Source organism: Poecile atricapillus, chromosome 11 (assembly GCF_030490865.1).
Source record: "Poecile atricapillus isolate bPoeAtr1 chromosome 11, bPoeAtr1.hap1, whole genome shotgun sequence".
NCBI classification, from domain to species: domain Eukaryota; kingdom Metazoa; phylum Chordata; class Aves; order Passeriformes; family Paridae; genus Poecile; species Poecile atricapillus.
In genome coordinates, this window is record NC_081259.1 from 10,515,320 (window position 1) to 10,531,380 (window position 16,061).

A 16,061-nucleotide genomic window follows, 5' to 3' on the forward strand; every position below is an offset into this window, starting at 1 on the left:
TTGAATGCTATTGCACTGCTGCAACTGGTTAGCACTGCACATCTGGCTGAATTGTCTTGAACTGGTATTTTCCCTAACTATTGTGTATGTGTACGATGGGTTTTTTAAAAAAATATTGTATGCTCACTGAAACAATGCCCTATTGCAAACTGCTACAGACAATTAGTGAGAGCATGTTTTTTTCTGATTTTGTTTTCAATGTCAAAAAAGTGCTATTTTTAAAGTTAGCCACCATGAAATTCTAGCCATGCTTTTACAGTGTTTTTTTAATTTTGTGGAGTTTTGGCTCTTAATTTTCTGGGACCAAACCTCACACTGGAAGTGTTATCTCATAAAAGCTCTAAATTTCAATGACTTTTACTCTACAGCAACTATTCTAAACTTACATTTATCAGGCAAAAGAGCGTATAACTAAAATATTCTCATAAAAATAGTTTCACAGAAACAAAACAGATAAATGTTCCATTCAGTAAAAGGTCATTTTTTCATAACTTTGGCTACAGAAGCCCTACGATTCAGCCAAATTTCATTCCAAAGCCAAAAGTTTCCTGTCTTCCTGCTACAAACCATCATACTGAGATTTTGCAAAGTCCATCAGACTAGTGAGGAGCAAAAAGTCAATCTTTTCTCATAAAATTACCATCATAACCAAATATTCTTACTTATAAATACTACAGTTTACAACTTTCACAACTATAAAGCCTTTGGAAAAAAAAAGATGGATGGGAGGGGTAAAGTGATACTTCTTATTTAAAATAAACAAACACATAAATATCCAGAGCCTTAAAAATGCACGGTTCTGATTTGCTTTCTAGTGGAAAGGATCTGGAAAGCCCCTACTTGTGCTCAGCTAAGAATTTCCCTGCCATGGGGGAGCTCCCTGCTGACACAGAGCCAGCAGGACTGGATCCTGCACAGATCCCATTTGACACCAGCACAGGATGCATTAGGAGCTGGCAAGAAGTGGCCAGAGCACGTTTTATACTTCTGAGGACTCACATGCCTAGATTGCTCTAATTTGTACTCAGACTAGCCCTGCCTTATACAAGGCAGTTCTGCAAGGCTAAGCATAAATCCAGTGCAACAGAGACTCTGAATTTAGCTACGTATAAGAAGTCTCCAATGCTAAATAATAAATTAGCCAAAAGCACTGAATGAGTTTTTACTGTCCTGTAAGATTTGGGGACTGGAAAAGCCTGGACAAAAGCAATCAGCCTTCAGAGCTGTCACCCTTTCTCCTAGCCATGACACAAGGTGCCTTGGTCTATGCAAGCATATAAAACCTTGGATATGTTCTTAACTGCTCCTATGGTGGCTATTGAGAAGTCTCATCTGTACATTAATTGCACATTTTTCATCACAAGTCCAAAATATCTGGCTGCAGACAGCAGGGTTTCCTGACAAAAATGTGCAATTGTGTCTCTTGTGTTTGTCCAACTGTATTTCAGACACAAGCTTAACTTTCAGCACATTTTTCAACTAGCAAGAAGAGGATTGAATAGGACACATGAGGAGAAGAAAAGACATTCATTGGAGTCTCTGTCTTCCTTCTGTTATTCCATAATTTTCTATGAAAATGACAGAGTTTTGCACCTTTCTTTACAACAAGTCTGGCATAATGCCAGCCAGTACTCCCAAGCCACGTGTAAATTCAGCTCAAGATACACGCCGTATCATTTATTCTCTGAAGAACACTGTGCAGAATTGGAATAATGAAAACCTGGCTTCTGGTTTTCCAAATACAGATTTTTACTACCTAATAAAATTTGGGCTTTCTGACCTCTGTCAATTTTATGATTGTGCAGATACCAAATTTCTGAACACGTGAACTCCAGTGATTTGGATCATTTGTTCCTAAGCTTTGCTCTTGAGGTGACCACCATCAGAGATGGTGCTGACCTGTGGTAGGACCATCTATGCAAAACCAGAAGCTTCTTGTCAGGCCAGGTACACATTCTGTCACCTCTAACCCTTTAACTGCACTCTCATTCATCTGAGAAGGATCCTCAATTCCATGTTTTCATCTACCACTGATCTACACATCTCACCTCCCAAACCAGAGCCTTTCTTACAGTGTCCAGCCCCTTACTGACCTTTGATCACACACCAACACAAGTCCGGGTGACTGTAACTGTAGCCACATCCTCCTACATAAAAAGCTTCCTGCCTCACCAGCCCTGCTCCTTTCTGCCTGAGCAATGTGGGACTGTGCAATCACTGCCGAGAGCATTCCTGCAACTGCAGCTTCATTGAGAAGTAAATCTCAACAAAACCTTCTGTTTTGTGGATCTGTTCACCTTACAGCTCAGAGAAGTTCTTGTTAAAAGCAGAGTTAACAGCTGCCATCATCATGTGCCACTTTCAGTTGGCTTCATACCACAGTTTGGGAATGTCTGTCTTAGACAATAGGCACAAATACGTGTAACAGTCACATTTAGATCAGTTCTTTTCCTGACAATGTTCTAATTTAAGATCCTAGTTTCACTTAACCAGACATTTTGAATAGAGAGAACTTCATTCCCATATGGCACCTTCAAGAGCCATGACTCTTCCAGAAATCTGTATTACACAAGCCAAACAGTGCTAACAGTTGTACTGCTAACAGGTCACATACTTGGGGTTTGTTTTTAGACTAATGTTTGTTTAAAAGTGAGGAATACATTTTGGATTGTAAATATGTTCATTTCAAAAAAACTGTGAAGAGAATAAGGAGAGTCAGATGGAAGAATTTTACCTCTACTTTGTGCTGATTACATAATTTATCAAGAAATTGTTCCACAGGCCTCCAACAGATGCTCTGCTGTTAAAGCCATGAAAAGTCATTCAGGGAGAGAGTAAAGGCCTCGGGGGTGTGGTCCACATGCTTCAGCACATATATCCTCAGCCCTGGCCTACAGATAGCACATCTGGTCCAGGCATGGACCTGATGGCTGGCCAAAATACAGGCTTACAATAATGCTCCTTTTTTCAGCTTTAATGCAAGCCTGTGTTCTTGCCAAATTCAAATCCTGCCAAAATTTGGCCAAAGATGTTTGCTCAATTGTGCAATATCTTAAGTTTATATCCAACAACTCTTTGCAAAAACAATTGTATCGTGTTTTTAATGTTTACAGGCATTAACAATATTTAATTTTAAGTAGAATTTTACTGCTGACACTCTCGTGTTTTACAGTAAATTACCTTAGAGAGGGTTTTTCCATTAGCTCGGAGTGTCACGAGTCCTGCACAGCACACCAAAGCACTGGAGCTAGAGAGACCAGAACTTGGAGGGATGGTTCCATCTAGCAGACAATTCATTCCAGTTGGGTTATTAAGACCAAAATGTTCCTAACAATGAAAAAATAAACAATCTCAGTTTCAAGTACAGACAGGCTCAGGCTTGCAATTTTCTGATACTTAGAAAGAGAATCCTTCTGCTGAGTTGCTGGAAGCAAGGACCTGCTTCTGTTATCTCCAAAATAAAGCAAAAGCAAAATTTTCGTTCTATTCCTTACAAACAAAGCCAATGGTGAGGCTTCAGCCAAAGGTATGTCTGCAATTGCTGTACACAAACATATAACTACCCCAAGCAGAACTCAGGTTGGGCTGCACGCCCAAGAATTTACCAAGCTTCGTGGGTGGGTTTTGCAGCAACTGGCTCTGCTTTGAGCTGCCGTTGTGACAGTGCGAAGTTACCAATCCTTTTATACCCTACTTTTGTCCTTTTCTTAACAGCTCTTCATTTTAGGCACCACAAAAAGCTCAAGGTCCACTTTATGTTTCACTTCCAACACTGGCACGTGGTATTAGGGAGCCACACAACGCCGAGGGGGAACCAGTAGCCATGCAGCTGTTTTCAAAGCCAAATACTCATGTCCTGAAGCACCCACACGACCGACACTGGGAAAACCACAATGGTACTTAAGGAACTCTGTGCTTTAGGGCCACAAAGACACACCTACCAGCAGGGCTGGTCTCTGGCATGCTATTTTTTGAATGAAGTTTAAAATATTTTAACATACATGATAGATATCACAGATAATACATTTAATCCAGAAGTCATAAATCCTCATGTACATACTCTTTTAATTATTCTTTAGTTGCTTTGTCTTTTTATTTATAATCACTTTTATATAAATTTTTCTCTGCTATTAGTTTGAAAAAAACATGCAATACTTATTAAAAAATCATTGACTGTATGTGGGGCTATATGAATAGATAACTTCTGATGCAATTTATACGTCAATAAACTATGTTACTGTGTCAATAATCATAAAAAATAACAGTGTTTTCATAAAGAAATGTTCACCTTCAAGAGATTTCTCCTACTTTTCCTGAAACAACTTCAACCATAAATACCAGTGGTAGAGATCGGCAAACACAAAAAGCCTCCTTTAAAGTCTTCTACCATCACTTCAAAATCTATTTTGAATTTTCTGTTTTACAAATAAAGGAAATTCCTATCTAGAATACTATTGCTGCCCATGCCCCTTCATGAAGAACACTAGACAGGCTTGTTCATAAACAGAAAATGCTTGAGTAACCAGAAACTGATCCACAGTTTCTGGATTGTCTTGAACGTGAATCAGGCTTGCAGACTTATCACGCGATGTTTAAATAGAAATGTACTTCAGTTTCAAAAATGAAAATGGACTTTGCCAAGTTCTGTAACAGTTCTGTCCCAAAAGGATAGCATGTTCAACTTAATATAAACAGATTATCCCGCTGGACCCTCTGAGTACTTGTATTTCAGAGTTTCTTAAGTCTGTAACATTTATGCTTATTTTCTGCCAGTGCTAGAGTCTGCAAACCTGCTTTGCAAATTAACCTTCAAGTATGAAAGCTTGTCCTTAGGAAACAAATCTCAGTAGCAGACTGCAAAATAAATAAAGTCAATTGGTCATGCAAGCCTTAATGTAAGAAAGGATATATTGTAAAGAAACCTAATCTATATCTCTACAGTTAGTGCAATTTAAATGCCTGTGTTACTGAGCAATACAAAATTGAAAATACTCATGTTACTCATGTTACTGCACACAAAAGTAATTTATTTGGGTCTATGCATAGGAACAGGGGGCTGTTTAGGACCTGTGAATTGTAAGAAAGTGATCTGTGGCACTAATTGTTCTGAATATTGTATTTTGAAGACTCCAGTAGCAGGTCTGAGGTAGGCTTTTCAACAGTTGCAGTCCTTATCTATTGGACCATCCTGTGGGGTGACCTAGATGGCCTATACTGAGGCAAACTTCATGTGCCTTAAAAAGCACATTTACCCAAAATTTGGGTTGGCTGTGACGCCCTGTTCCTGACCTGCTACCACTGTTTAGCCCATCTGTCCTTCCAGAAATATCATTCGATTGCCATCAAGCAGAGAAGTCACCTTTTTTTTTTGTCCCTGAAAGGGCCATGAATTCTGTGAATTCTGTGCCTCACCTGCAAACAGCAGGTGAGATTTCCAAGAGCCTCGATGATGAGTTAAGGCCGCCTCCCAGGGCAGCACTGACGACCAGCACTTGCTTGCACAACAGTTGGGTCCTCAGGTCAGTCTGGAGAGGGAGCTCCCCAGGGAGATAAAGCTGGAGTGGGCAGACAGGAAAACATCTGTGTGTTTGTGCTCCTGCCTTTACCGTAAGTGTGCCCCTTCCTGCATAGCTGCACTTTTAACTCAGGACATTCTGAAAATCCCATTCAAATTCCAAACCCTGAAAACCGGGATGAGTAATGGTTCTTAATGGATTCTTCTGTGTGCTGTTTACTTGGCTTTTGCATTTGCTTTTGCCTACTGCATGAATCAGCTTCACTCAGCTGTTGTGCACAAATTATAGGTTTTCAGCTTTAATGGAAGTCCATGTTTTTTAAATGCTCCCATAGAAAGAAAAGGGCTAAGATACGATCTTTGTGTCCTGAAAGACAAACCTCCAAACCTTTTTCAAGATTTTAATTAAATTTTAATTTTTCAGATTTTAATTAAATAATTCCATTGGATAGCATTCCTTCTGACTTCAAAATACAGAAATGTCATCCTGATAATGTTTGATCACAACTTTCCTAAGCAATTATTTGCTATTGTAATTTGTTTTATAGAGATGAAAATAGTGCTCTGCAAATATTTTGAAGCAAACTCACTCATATCTCCTCTTTAAGATTTAACATAAAAATACTTCAATGTATATTTAAAAAAAGCTATAGAATGCAGGGAAACATATTGAGGGTAAATAGGTATTCTTGTTGTATTTTACTTCTATATTAATTTCATAAATAAAATGTATTTGGCTTACCTGAATACCCTGCAGTCCGCACAGGAAGTAGTTATGCCACTGAGGTTTGGTTTTGTTAATCTGAATGTTATTAACACTAGTACTGAAATCCCTGCAAAAACAGAAAAACCTTGAGGCTTTAATTTGTATTTAATTTAGTTTGAAAAAACGTGGCTTGTTACTGCCACCTGCTGATGGACAAAACTGGTTTGACAGTTTTCAGTGCAAAGTTTTCTGTCTTGGTTTGTTGTTTGATCTTTTTACATATCTTCTTTATTAATCATTTCTATATGGTTATTTTAGATGAAAGCATAATAATTCTTGATTAACTAGAAAGAATATATTAAATAAATCCAGAAATTAAGCTGCCCTTGACATCCTTAAGGCAGGATGCCTTCCATCATGTATGTGTAGCTATTATGATTTCACTTTTAGAAGTGAAAATTTAAATAATCATATTTGTCAAACGTTGACAAGAGACAGATAAACTTCAGGCTCTCTGGTAATTCCTGCTCAGGAATCTTCACTACCTTTACTCTGAATGGCACTTCACTAAAAGAGGCCAAATGCTGCAGAATTATATCATGTATGTTACAAGACAAAAATATTTGGTTTAAATATTTTATCTGTTTCCTCCAGGATAATTCCTACTCCATCTTTCTTTCAAAATAATAAAAATAGTGAGCTTGAATGTTCCTAAAGAGTAGCTAGGTGCTGTCAAAATGGGCATGGGTGACACGCAGAGGCCTCAACGAGGTGCATCAGTCCCCAAGGCGTGCAAGTTGTTTGGCAGTCTTGTACCCCTGAACACTCAGGAACTTTATCTGCTTGATGTCATGACAGCAGGTTCCCAACACAGAAACAGCAAAGGTACTGAGAACATCAAGAAATCAAATTAAAAATATTCAAAAATTCCAGACTAAGATGTGCTCTACAAGGCAAGGTCCTCTAAAGAATATGAACAGAGGCAGCTGAATTCCTGGAAATATTTAACAGTAACAAAACCAGTTTCAATAAACAATACTTCAGGGGACAGTCTGCACCTCCTAAGAGGATGGAATTTTTCCTTCTTACACTGGTCCCAGTAAACTACATAGATTATTGATTTCCTGGGTTTATTTTCGTCCAAAAGGACTTCACTAATTAATACTTGTAATGGATACCAGTGAAAATATGTTTTTATCAGTTAATTATTCTGTTACCTATGGAGAAAAAGTTATGCAAATATAAATAATATTTACTATGATATAATTGTCTTCAAGCAATGTCTGAAAAGCTCACTTTATTCTGGTGCACTTTAAGGCTACAATTTTTGTGTCATGCAACCCCCAAAGCAACAAGCAGTGTTGCAGTGGCCCCACAGTTCATCTAGTCTATTGCTTGCCCCACTGTAGTGAGGAACTCCACTTGTACTCCCAGCCTACAACCTATTCCCAGCTCCACGGCACATAACCCATCTTGTACTTTGAGTATCAACTTAGAATTCCCATTTTGCCAGTTATACATTCAAGTTTAACCTTAATTACAGTGCAAACCCATCATACTGGTGTACATTTTAATGTGTAAGCTGCTTAGTGTAACAAACAGGATTTTATCAACAGTGCAGCAGCAAAGAATTGCACAAAGCTAGTGTCAGAAACTAGTAGGTTTTGTAGAGGGACAAGAACTAAATGAAAGTGAGTATTGAGATTAGAGTGCTAAGAAAGTTTGAGAATGGCTTTAAATTTTTCCAATATCAGATTCATGTGCATTTAGAATGATCTTCAAGAGAATAAAACATCAACTTGCTCATGGTTTTTTAATAAAATAGCCCCCACATGAAATGTTTGTAAAATAGAAAATACTTGTCATAAGTAACAAAGGTTTGAAAATTCTGTGTTTGTTTATGCTTGCTTCCTACAATAATCCTCAATTATTGTTGTAAAAAAACAACGTTGGTGTAAAGCAACCTTATGTGAAAGCTATTAAGAGAAAAGGAATCCTAAATCCTCTTTGTCTCAAAGACGAGTTCTAAAATATTTTATCTTCATATTTCTTTTTACGCTGTCAGACAGAGTAATATTTCAATGAACAAGAAGACACATACTATATTTGCTGGTTCTCAAGATAAAATAATAACTTCTTAAAATGCATTTTGCTCTTTTTTGCAATCTTCTCACATAGAAAATGAAAGCAAAAAAAATGGCTGATTTTGGCAGGTTTTATATGGACATAATTCACACAAACACAGAATGTGGGACTGTCAAAATCCCCAGAATCCTTAAATGTATTTTTTGCTATTACATTCAGTTTTTAAAAAATATCATTCCTAAATAGCCTAGCTTTATCTTAAATCAGTAAATGTTCATGCTTGCCTTTGAACCGTCTACAGAAAATTAGTCAGTTTAATACAAGAACTTTATAACAAAATAAAATAAAAGACTGGGAAAAACATACCCATGAAATAAAAATACTCTGATATTGTCTGTTCCAGCCTTTCAGTTTTAAAGAATGCTTAGGAAAAGAATGCCAATTCTCCATAATCAGACATAAAAACTTCAATTTTTCTGTATAATTAGAAGAGATGGGACTTTCAGGTAGTGTGACTGAGGTGTTTTTACTGCTTGAATAGTAAATAATCCTTATTTTTGAGAGATCAATTTGGCTCTTTCTCACAGATTCTTATTGTCTTGTCAATGTCAGTTTATCTGTTTGAGTCTTCTGTACAAATACCCTGATTTAAAAACAAACAAACAAATAAAACTTTCAGGTTTTGTCATGAGATGGAAACTGATTGGTAATTACCATCCTCTGGTACTTCTGAAGGCATTTTGAGAAGTATAACGTCAGATATTCTCTCTACACATACTTCTCAATTACAAAGATGTTTTGTGAAGGGGAGGTATCAGGAACTTCAAAAGAATAAGTTTTGGATACCTTTTTAGTCCAAATAACATAAAAGGCATAAGATCAATTGAGCTAATTTATGATGAAAAACAAATACGTGGTTTTTCTAACAACCTGTTCTCTGTCCTATTTCTACTAAAAGTTAACATGAACAATCAGGGTGGAGGAGTGCTACAGAACTGCTCCAATGTTTACCAGTTCACAAAATAAGAATGAAATAGGAAATAGTGATTCTACAGAGGATTCTGGTTAGTTCTTGTTCACCAAGGCCTATAGATATGCATTCACCACAGGCATAAATCTACCAGTGTAACAGGCTGGGAAAAAAAGACATACTGTCATCAGTTGTGTTATGTGGTGTAACATTCAAAGTGTTGAAAAATATTTCTTTGTTATGAAATTATGGGCATGTTTTAGCTTTGTTTTTAAGCAACAGTGTCTCAACAAAACCAAGATGCTTAGTGCTGTGTTCTGAGACCTCTTCTTGGTTTAAGGCTTAAAGCGTATGATTTCAAACTGAAACCAGGGCAGATGTAAAAATATAGTGACAGTGTGTGCAATTTAAATTCAAAGGCTATAATCCTACATTTGGTGGAACTGTCCTGAGAACACCATTTCAATTGCAATACAATGCAGCAAAGCTTGAAGACCAAGTGAAAATGTTTACCTTTCCATTACTGCTTTATTTAGTGTTCATTATAACAACTTTTCCTAATCAAAACTATTTTAATTCTGAAGCTATTGTGTCTTGCAGAATGATTTTGCAACACAGCTTAAGCCCTGGTTGGAGGCTGCTGTTGAAGAAAGGGAAAGGTCCCACACACACACCTTTCACTTCCCTTCCCTGTTCACCACTGCTTGTTCTCACTGTTTACCCTGAGTCAGCTTTAGTGCTGAGTGCATGGCAATTCACTAAAACAACAGAAAATTATCCAAGCAAAAAATGGGGGAGTACACTTTACCTTATGATCAAACAAGTACTCTACACCTGCTTAAAGTCAGAGGCTAAGTTGATCTTAGAAACAGAATCAGGGAGACTAGGGAGAAAAGAAGCTAAGCCATTGCCTTTTGGCAGTGGCAAACTCTTAGTTCAGCCCAACTATAATGTGAAAACATACTCCACTAAGTGAAAAATCTCTGAGTATTTATACTTAGTATGGAAGTACAAATTCCTTTCAACTGTTTTAGTCACAGGCAGCAGTTCAGAATGTGTTTATAACAAACTGAGCTTTAAGCAGGAATATGTGCTCAAGTATTTCCTACTTTGGATAGTATGCTCCTGTCCCTGTGCTGCCACACACTGTGCTTTCAGGAACTAATTTACCAATTAAGCAAATGGCTCAATAAAAATGGCTTAAACTAAGCTTCTGCTTATTCTGATTTTTGCAAAATGTCCACAAAAGCTCATGTGGATGAGTGACCTGATCTGAACTGCCATGCAACTACACAAGTATCAGTCTGTTACAAAGAGGCAGAAAAATGTGCCTGAAGTTGAATAGAGTAGCAGGATTATTTCCCTATGTTCAGCACTTGTGAGACCATAGCTGGAATACTGCATCCAGTTTTGGGATTTCCCAATCCATGGAAGACATTGGCAGGGAGTTGAGCAGAAGGTCAACAAGATCATTTACAAGGGATCTTCAAAGGTCCCTTCCAACCTAAATTGGCCTATAATTCTGTGAACAACAGCTGTGGAGGAAGTGGAAGCGAAGGAACACAGTTTTTTTTGAGCCAGGATTGTTCCTAAAGCTGTTGTGAAAACACAGTCACAGGTTCTCCAGAGCAGGGGAGTGCTACCTTACTTTTGCAGTCATCGATTACAAAACATTTCACTCCCTTCTTCAGAAGAAACTGAGCTGCTGCCAATTATGGGGATTATATCAAGAAAGATGAGATAAAAGAAGGGAAGACAGAATTGCACTTTTGAAGGATTAAAAAATCACAGGCCTTACAGAGTAATATGAACAAACAGGTAGGAGACAGCAGCTGCAAAGCTATTGCTCTAAACTAATACACACAGCGTGGAGTCAGTCTGTGGGATTCCATCTGCTGATATAAATTGTTTTACACAATCAGACTCTGTATTGCAATGGAAGTCTGTCAGATCTCTGAAAATGTAAACTGTATTGCAATGCATGAAGAGGTTCATAAAAATTAATGAATAAACAAAGTAATTACATACAAGTACAAAGAATTGGTATTTGCCAGTTGCACTACTTGAGTTTGTACAGGTTCTACTGCAATCAGGATATCTTGTTCTATAGCCATCGGGAGCACAGCATAACCACAGTAGTCTATGTGTTCTCCTAGCAAAGAAACAAAGAAAATACTTTTCAATAATTCTTTCTAGAATAACAGTAACAGAGCTTCTACAAGGCTTCAGTGTTGTTTACTGGATGAGACAATTTCTTACTATAGTTTCAACTCTTATTACCTAAAGTTTGGGGTACATTTCCTCCATTTCTTATTACTTTACAAAAAGTTTTTCTTTCTTTAGTGATTTTAATCTATTGCACCTATTTATAAATATTCATGTTTTAACAGTGGCTTACGAAAATTTTAAAAAATCCCCACCATGTAGATTAGATATTGTCCAAGAATGAGAACTGTCATATACATACAATTTCTGGACCTTTTTCCAAGAAGGTAACTACATTATTTAAATAATCATTAATACAGTTGCATACAACACATAAAGTAACAAATAGAAAATGTATGCAGTAAAGTAAACATCCTCTCCCTTGGGAATAATTCCCAGTTACCATATGCTGTCTATTTAGTCTATATGAGATGTTCACACAACACTGAGATAAAAATTAACATTAACTGCCCAATAAACTAATTGACTTTTACAGCTCTGTTTTTCAGGATCCTTTTACTATGTCTTCAAATGTGTAGGATTATTTTACGAATATATACAAGAAACTCAGCTCCAGGGAGAACACAATCCTAACATGGACAGAGAAATCTCAAAAATAAGGCTGCTACAGAAATAAAAGTAAGACCTAAACACAAAATAATTGTGACTCTCCAGTCTGCCAGTGAATCACACCCACTCGAGTTCCATGGACACATCTCCATGGAAGAGTAAAGAAGAGATGATGGCAGAATCATTTCATGCTTTATCATGTGCATTGCTGTGCGGCTGGTTATATTTGGTAAATTTAAATAATCTTAAAAACCATAAGCTGGCAAGTTACTCCAATTTTCAAAACCATCAATACTGTCTGTAAATGTCCTTCTCCAAAACTGATATGCATGTAGAGTTTTTTATAAAAATATATAGTAAAATCTATTAAATTATATATGATTTTAAATTTATCACAAGAAACTTCTCTGAAAAAATAAAATTAAGATCAGCATTTTCATTCTGTGTTTTAAACTATTAGACTTCCATGATGACAGATGAAGTAAAATAACATAAGGTTAATTTTTCTATTTTACCTATTAAGTTGACTCGTCCTGGTGCACGAGCATAAAACTTGGGAGCTGATCCAAACTTTGATATAAACATCTCCTTCAGTTTCTGCAATCTGAAAGGAAGGTTAGAAACATTTAGAAGGACTATATTTGCATAAAAGACGGGAAGTTTCAATGCTTCTTGAAGCAAATTCAATTCAGCTTCCTAAAGTATGTGGAATTTTCTCTGCTACATCAGGAGTGACGTTAAGCTGCTTATTTCTGCTCTTCACAGAACATTGAAGACTCTACCTAATCTTGATTTTTATCAATTTTTACATTTGACACTACCCATCTTTGTATAAATACATACACATAGAACTAAAATTCCAAACCTCAGATTATCCCCATGATTTATGACAGTATTCACTCCACAAGATTCCAGCAAAAGTACTTCAGGTTTTCAATTTAGATGTGCCTGATGTGCTACTGAAAGTTCAAAGCAAATCAGCTTTGTCATACTGCTTTATTTCCAGCAACTGTAAAGGTACCAACCTTCTGCCTGATGCTTGCAAAGTTGTTATACTTTAGTGTGTCATGCAGAACAGTAGGAAAATGAGGGCTGAGAACAGATGAAGCCATTATCTTAGTGAAGCATAGGAAACTTGATAGTAATTAATTTTGAAACTACCTTAAAGCAAAATTTTAGTCTATTGACAAAAATCCAGTAACAGGAACCCTGATAAGATTTCTACATTTAATCTAAATCTGGAACTGGAAGCCTAGTTAATGCAAACTGAAAGTAAGAAGACTGCAATGAGAAACAGATGTTAGAAAATTCCACAATTATTTTGTTTGTACATCTTTATAAAGGCTATGTTATTGTTCAGCTACTTATATTCAAAGGTTTTGTACCATTTTTATAAATGGAAAGCTACAAAATATGATTTGTTGCAATATTTTTAAACATAACTTTCAGTTCCTTTCTATCCTTGTGCCCAGTTACAAAGCTGTATTAGGTCTATTAGGTCCCTTTCTTATAATCTCCCCTAGTATTGACTAGTACATTGCTCTTCCAATTAGCAAAAGCAATTTCTGCCATTTCATTGTACAATCCCTTCTCTACATCACATTAATAATATTATAGTCCACGGGGGAATCTGTTGGCAGAATTCTAGGTGTTAACTTTATTCCTTTTTGTGTCAGTATTTAGAATGCTGCTTTGTTTCACAGATATTTTTATAGTAGTGTTGGTACCAAGAGACAACAAACAAAGCAGTCATGAGGGCATGTTTATCTAAGTGCTGATTGATCTCTTTTTTTAATGTGGGTTTTACAAGCAGGCCTGATGAAAGGCTATTTACAGGCTTTGGCCTTGATGTTGCAACATGCACGCTGCATTTCAAGCACCTACATCAAGAAGAAAATTGTCAGAAGCCTTAAAGCAAAGGCACTCCTCACAACTTCACACTTCCAAGTCTGGAAATGTTGGACTTGTCGTTTCCGCGGGATTTATGGTGCAATCGTATGCAAGTAACCGGCGTTTTAATAAGTGCCTCTTGTGCGGTGCTAACACAGGCAAAAAGGTTCGTTCGTGTTTTAATTCCACACACCGAGCGCAACTCCATGGGCAAGGAGCAGGAGCCGGCACGTGCCGCAGCCATTCCAAGGACAGACCAGGCCAGCTCTCCTCCAGGGCCTTTTACAGCAAAACACAACGAGAGAATAAGCAGTATTCCCCAAAACTCTGGGGGAGAAATGATGTAAGCGAAATTATGAAAGAATAAATGAATGAATAAATGAATGAATGAAGGATTCCTCCTGCTGCCCCAGCAACACCCTGCGAGGGGCGTCAGGGCGGGCCCGGCTGCTGTGGGTGGGAGAAGGGGCCGGAGGCCGGCGCGCCCCGGGCAGCGGGAGCTTCCCGGGAAGTCTTTGGTCGTGTCACGGAAAAACCACGATGCCACGAGTCCACACCGCCTCGCATCTCAGCCCGAAGCATGAGGACGGGCTTACTCACCCGTCCTCCCACCTCCCCCGGCCCCCGCAGAGCGCCCACCCGCCCCGGGATAAGCGGCGGCGGGGCCGGGGAGCGACCCACCCACCTGGGCTGCTCCACCAGCTGCACCGGGAGGGCGCTGGGGCTGTCCCCCGCCATGGCGGCTCCACCGCGGGCCTGGCTGAGGCGGCTCCGGCGGGACCGCGGTCACGGGGCAGCGAACGCCGCGTCCTTCCGGGCTGCAGCGCCGGCGGCCCGGCCCCGTCCCGCCCCGCCGGCGGTGCTCGGCTCGGCACCCCGCTCCGCTCGGCTGGGGGGCCGCTCTGCCCTCGGCCCTGCGCCCGCCACAGCCCCGTGGGACAGGGAAGCTGCTGCTACGTGCGAAAGAAATGTTTGGCATTTTCTGGTATTCCTGCCGATGCTCCTGCAAAATGCACGTGCCGTGAAAGTAATAAATGGACAGTCGCATCCCTCATGGCGTGGAGGGATGGGTATCTGTTTCCCCATGTTTTTTGTGGTGTGTGGCTCCTCCAGCTCCCTTCCCAACAGGCAGCCTCGTGGCTCCTGTTACCTTCGGATTAATGGCTGCAGAATCTTGTAAGGAACTGATCATTTCAGAAGTGTTCACAGGCTCACTCAGTGTTTTGGTGTACGTCCATTTTGGTATCTATATTACTGTCCCTCATCCTATTCAGGGAGCTTTAAGTGCTCAGAATGAAGGAAGCACAGCAACAAATTTCATTGTGGGTTTTCTTAGGTAAAATATTTATTTTCCCATTAGTATAGTTGCAGAATACAAACACAGCTTTTAAAAGACTTGGCAGTAGCTGTAGGGAAAACCAAAAACAACCCACTGTCAGAAACCGTAATACAAAACCAACAGGACCAACAAGAGGAAAACCTGGAGACCCAGTAAATATTGCAGATGCAGATGCACCTGGGTGTCTGTGGGAACAGCAGGCCTTGCGGAGATGGGGAGGCAGAGCCGGTCTGTTGTGGGGATTGCATCACTCAGTTGAAGGCAGCATCAGAAATTAACATGTAAAAATCTTTACAAAGCCATTGCTTTGCAAGGTCTGTGGATTTAAAGAGCTTAGGCCTTTAAAACTGCTGCTCAGGTATTATTTGCTTATGGTAAATGCACCCCAGGTAAACTATTCAGCAGCACTAAGTAAAGCAAAATGGAGCTGAGCAGTGATGCTGGTCACAGCAACAGGCTAAGCTTTCACAGAATGGCTCAGGTTGGAATGACCACCGTGGGTCATCTGGTCAAACCTCCCTGCTCAGGCAGGGTCATCCCAGAGCATATGGACCAGGACTGTGTTCAGACAGTTCTGGAATATCTCCAGTAAGGGAGCCTCCACAACCTCTCTGGGCAAGCTGTTTCAGTACATGGTCACTTGCACAGTAAAGAAGTTCTTCCTCATGTTCAGGTTGGCTTTTCTGTGCATCACTTTCTGCCCACTGTTCTATTGGATGGCACCACAAAGAAGAGCCCGATTCCATCCTCCCACACTTTACACAGGAGCCCCTCGCAGTTG

At 39.1% G+C, this 16,061-nt stretch overlaps 1 protein-coding gene across 1 annotated transcript in view; it reads right to left on the reverse strand.

Moving 5' to 3' along the window:
* The window catches only part of GALK2 (galactokinase 2), a 46,605-nt gene extending 31,832 nt beyond the window's left edge, over positions 1-14,773 (reverse strand). Inside the window, exons 1-5 of the mRNA XM_058847145.1 lie at positions 14,627-14,773; positions 12,567-12,655; positions 11,305-11,428; positions 6,258-6,348; positions 3,181-3,327 (exon numbers count right to left, since the gene is read on the reverse strand). Coding sequence (XP_058703128.1) covers positions 3,181-3,327; positions 6,258-6,348; positions 11,305-11,428; positions 12,567-12,655; positions 14,627-14,679 — 504 coding nt within the window. The 5' untranslated portion in view covers positions 14,680-14,773. The remainder of the gene's footprint in view (positions 1-3,180; positions 3,328-6,257; positions 6,349-11,304; positions 11,429-12,566; positions 12,656-14,626) is intronic.
* Positions 14,774-16,061: the final 1,288 nt, after the last annotated feature.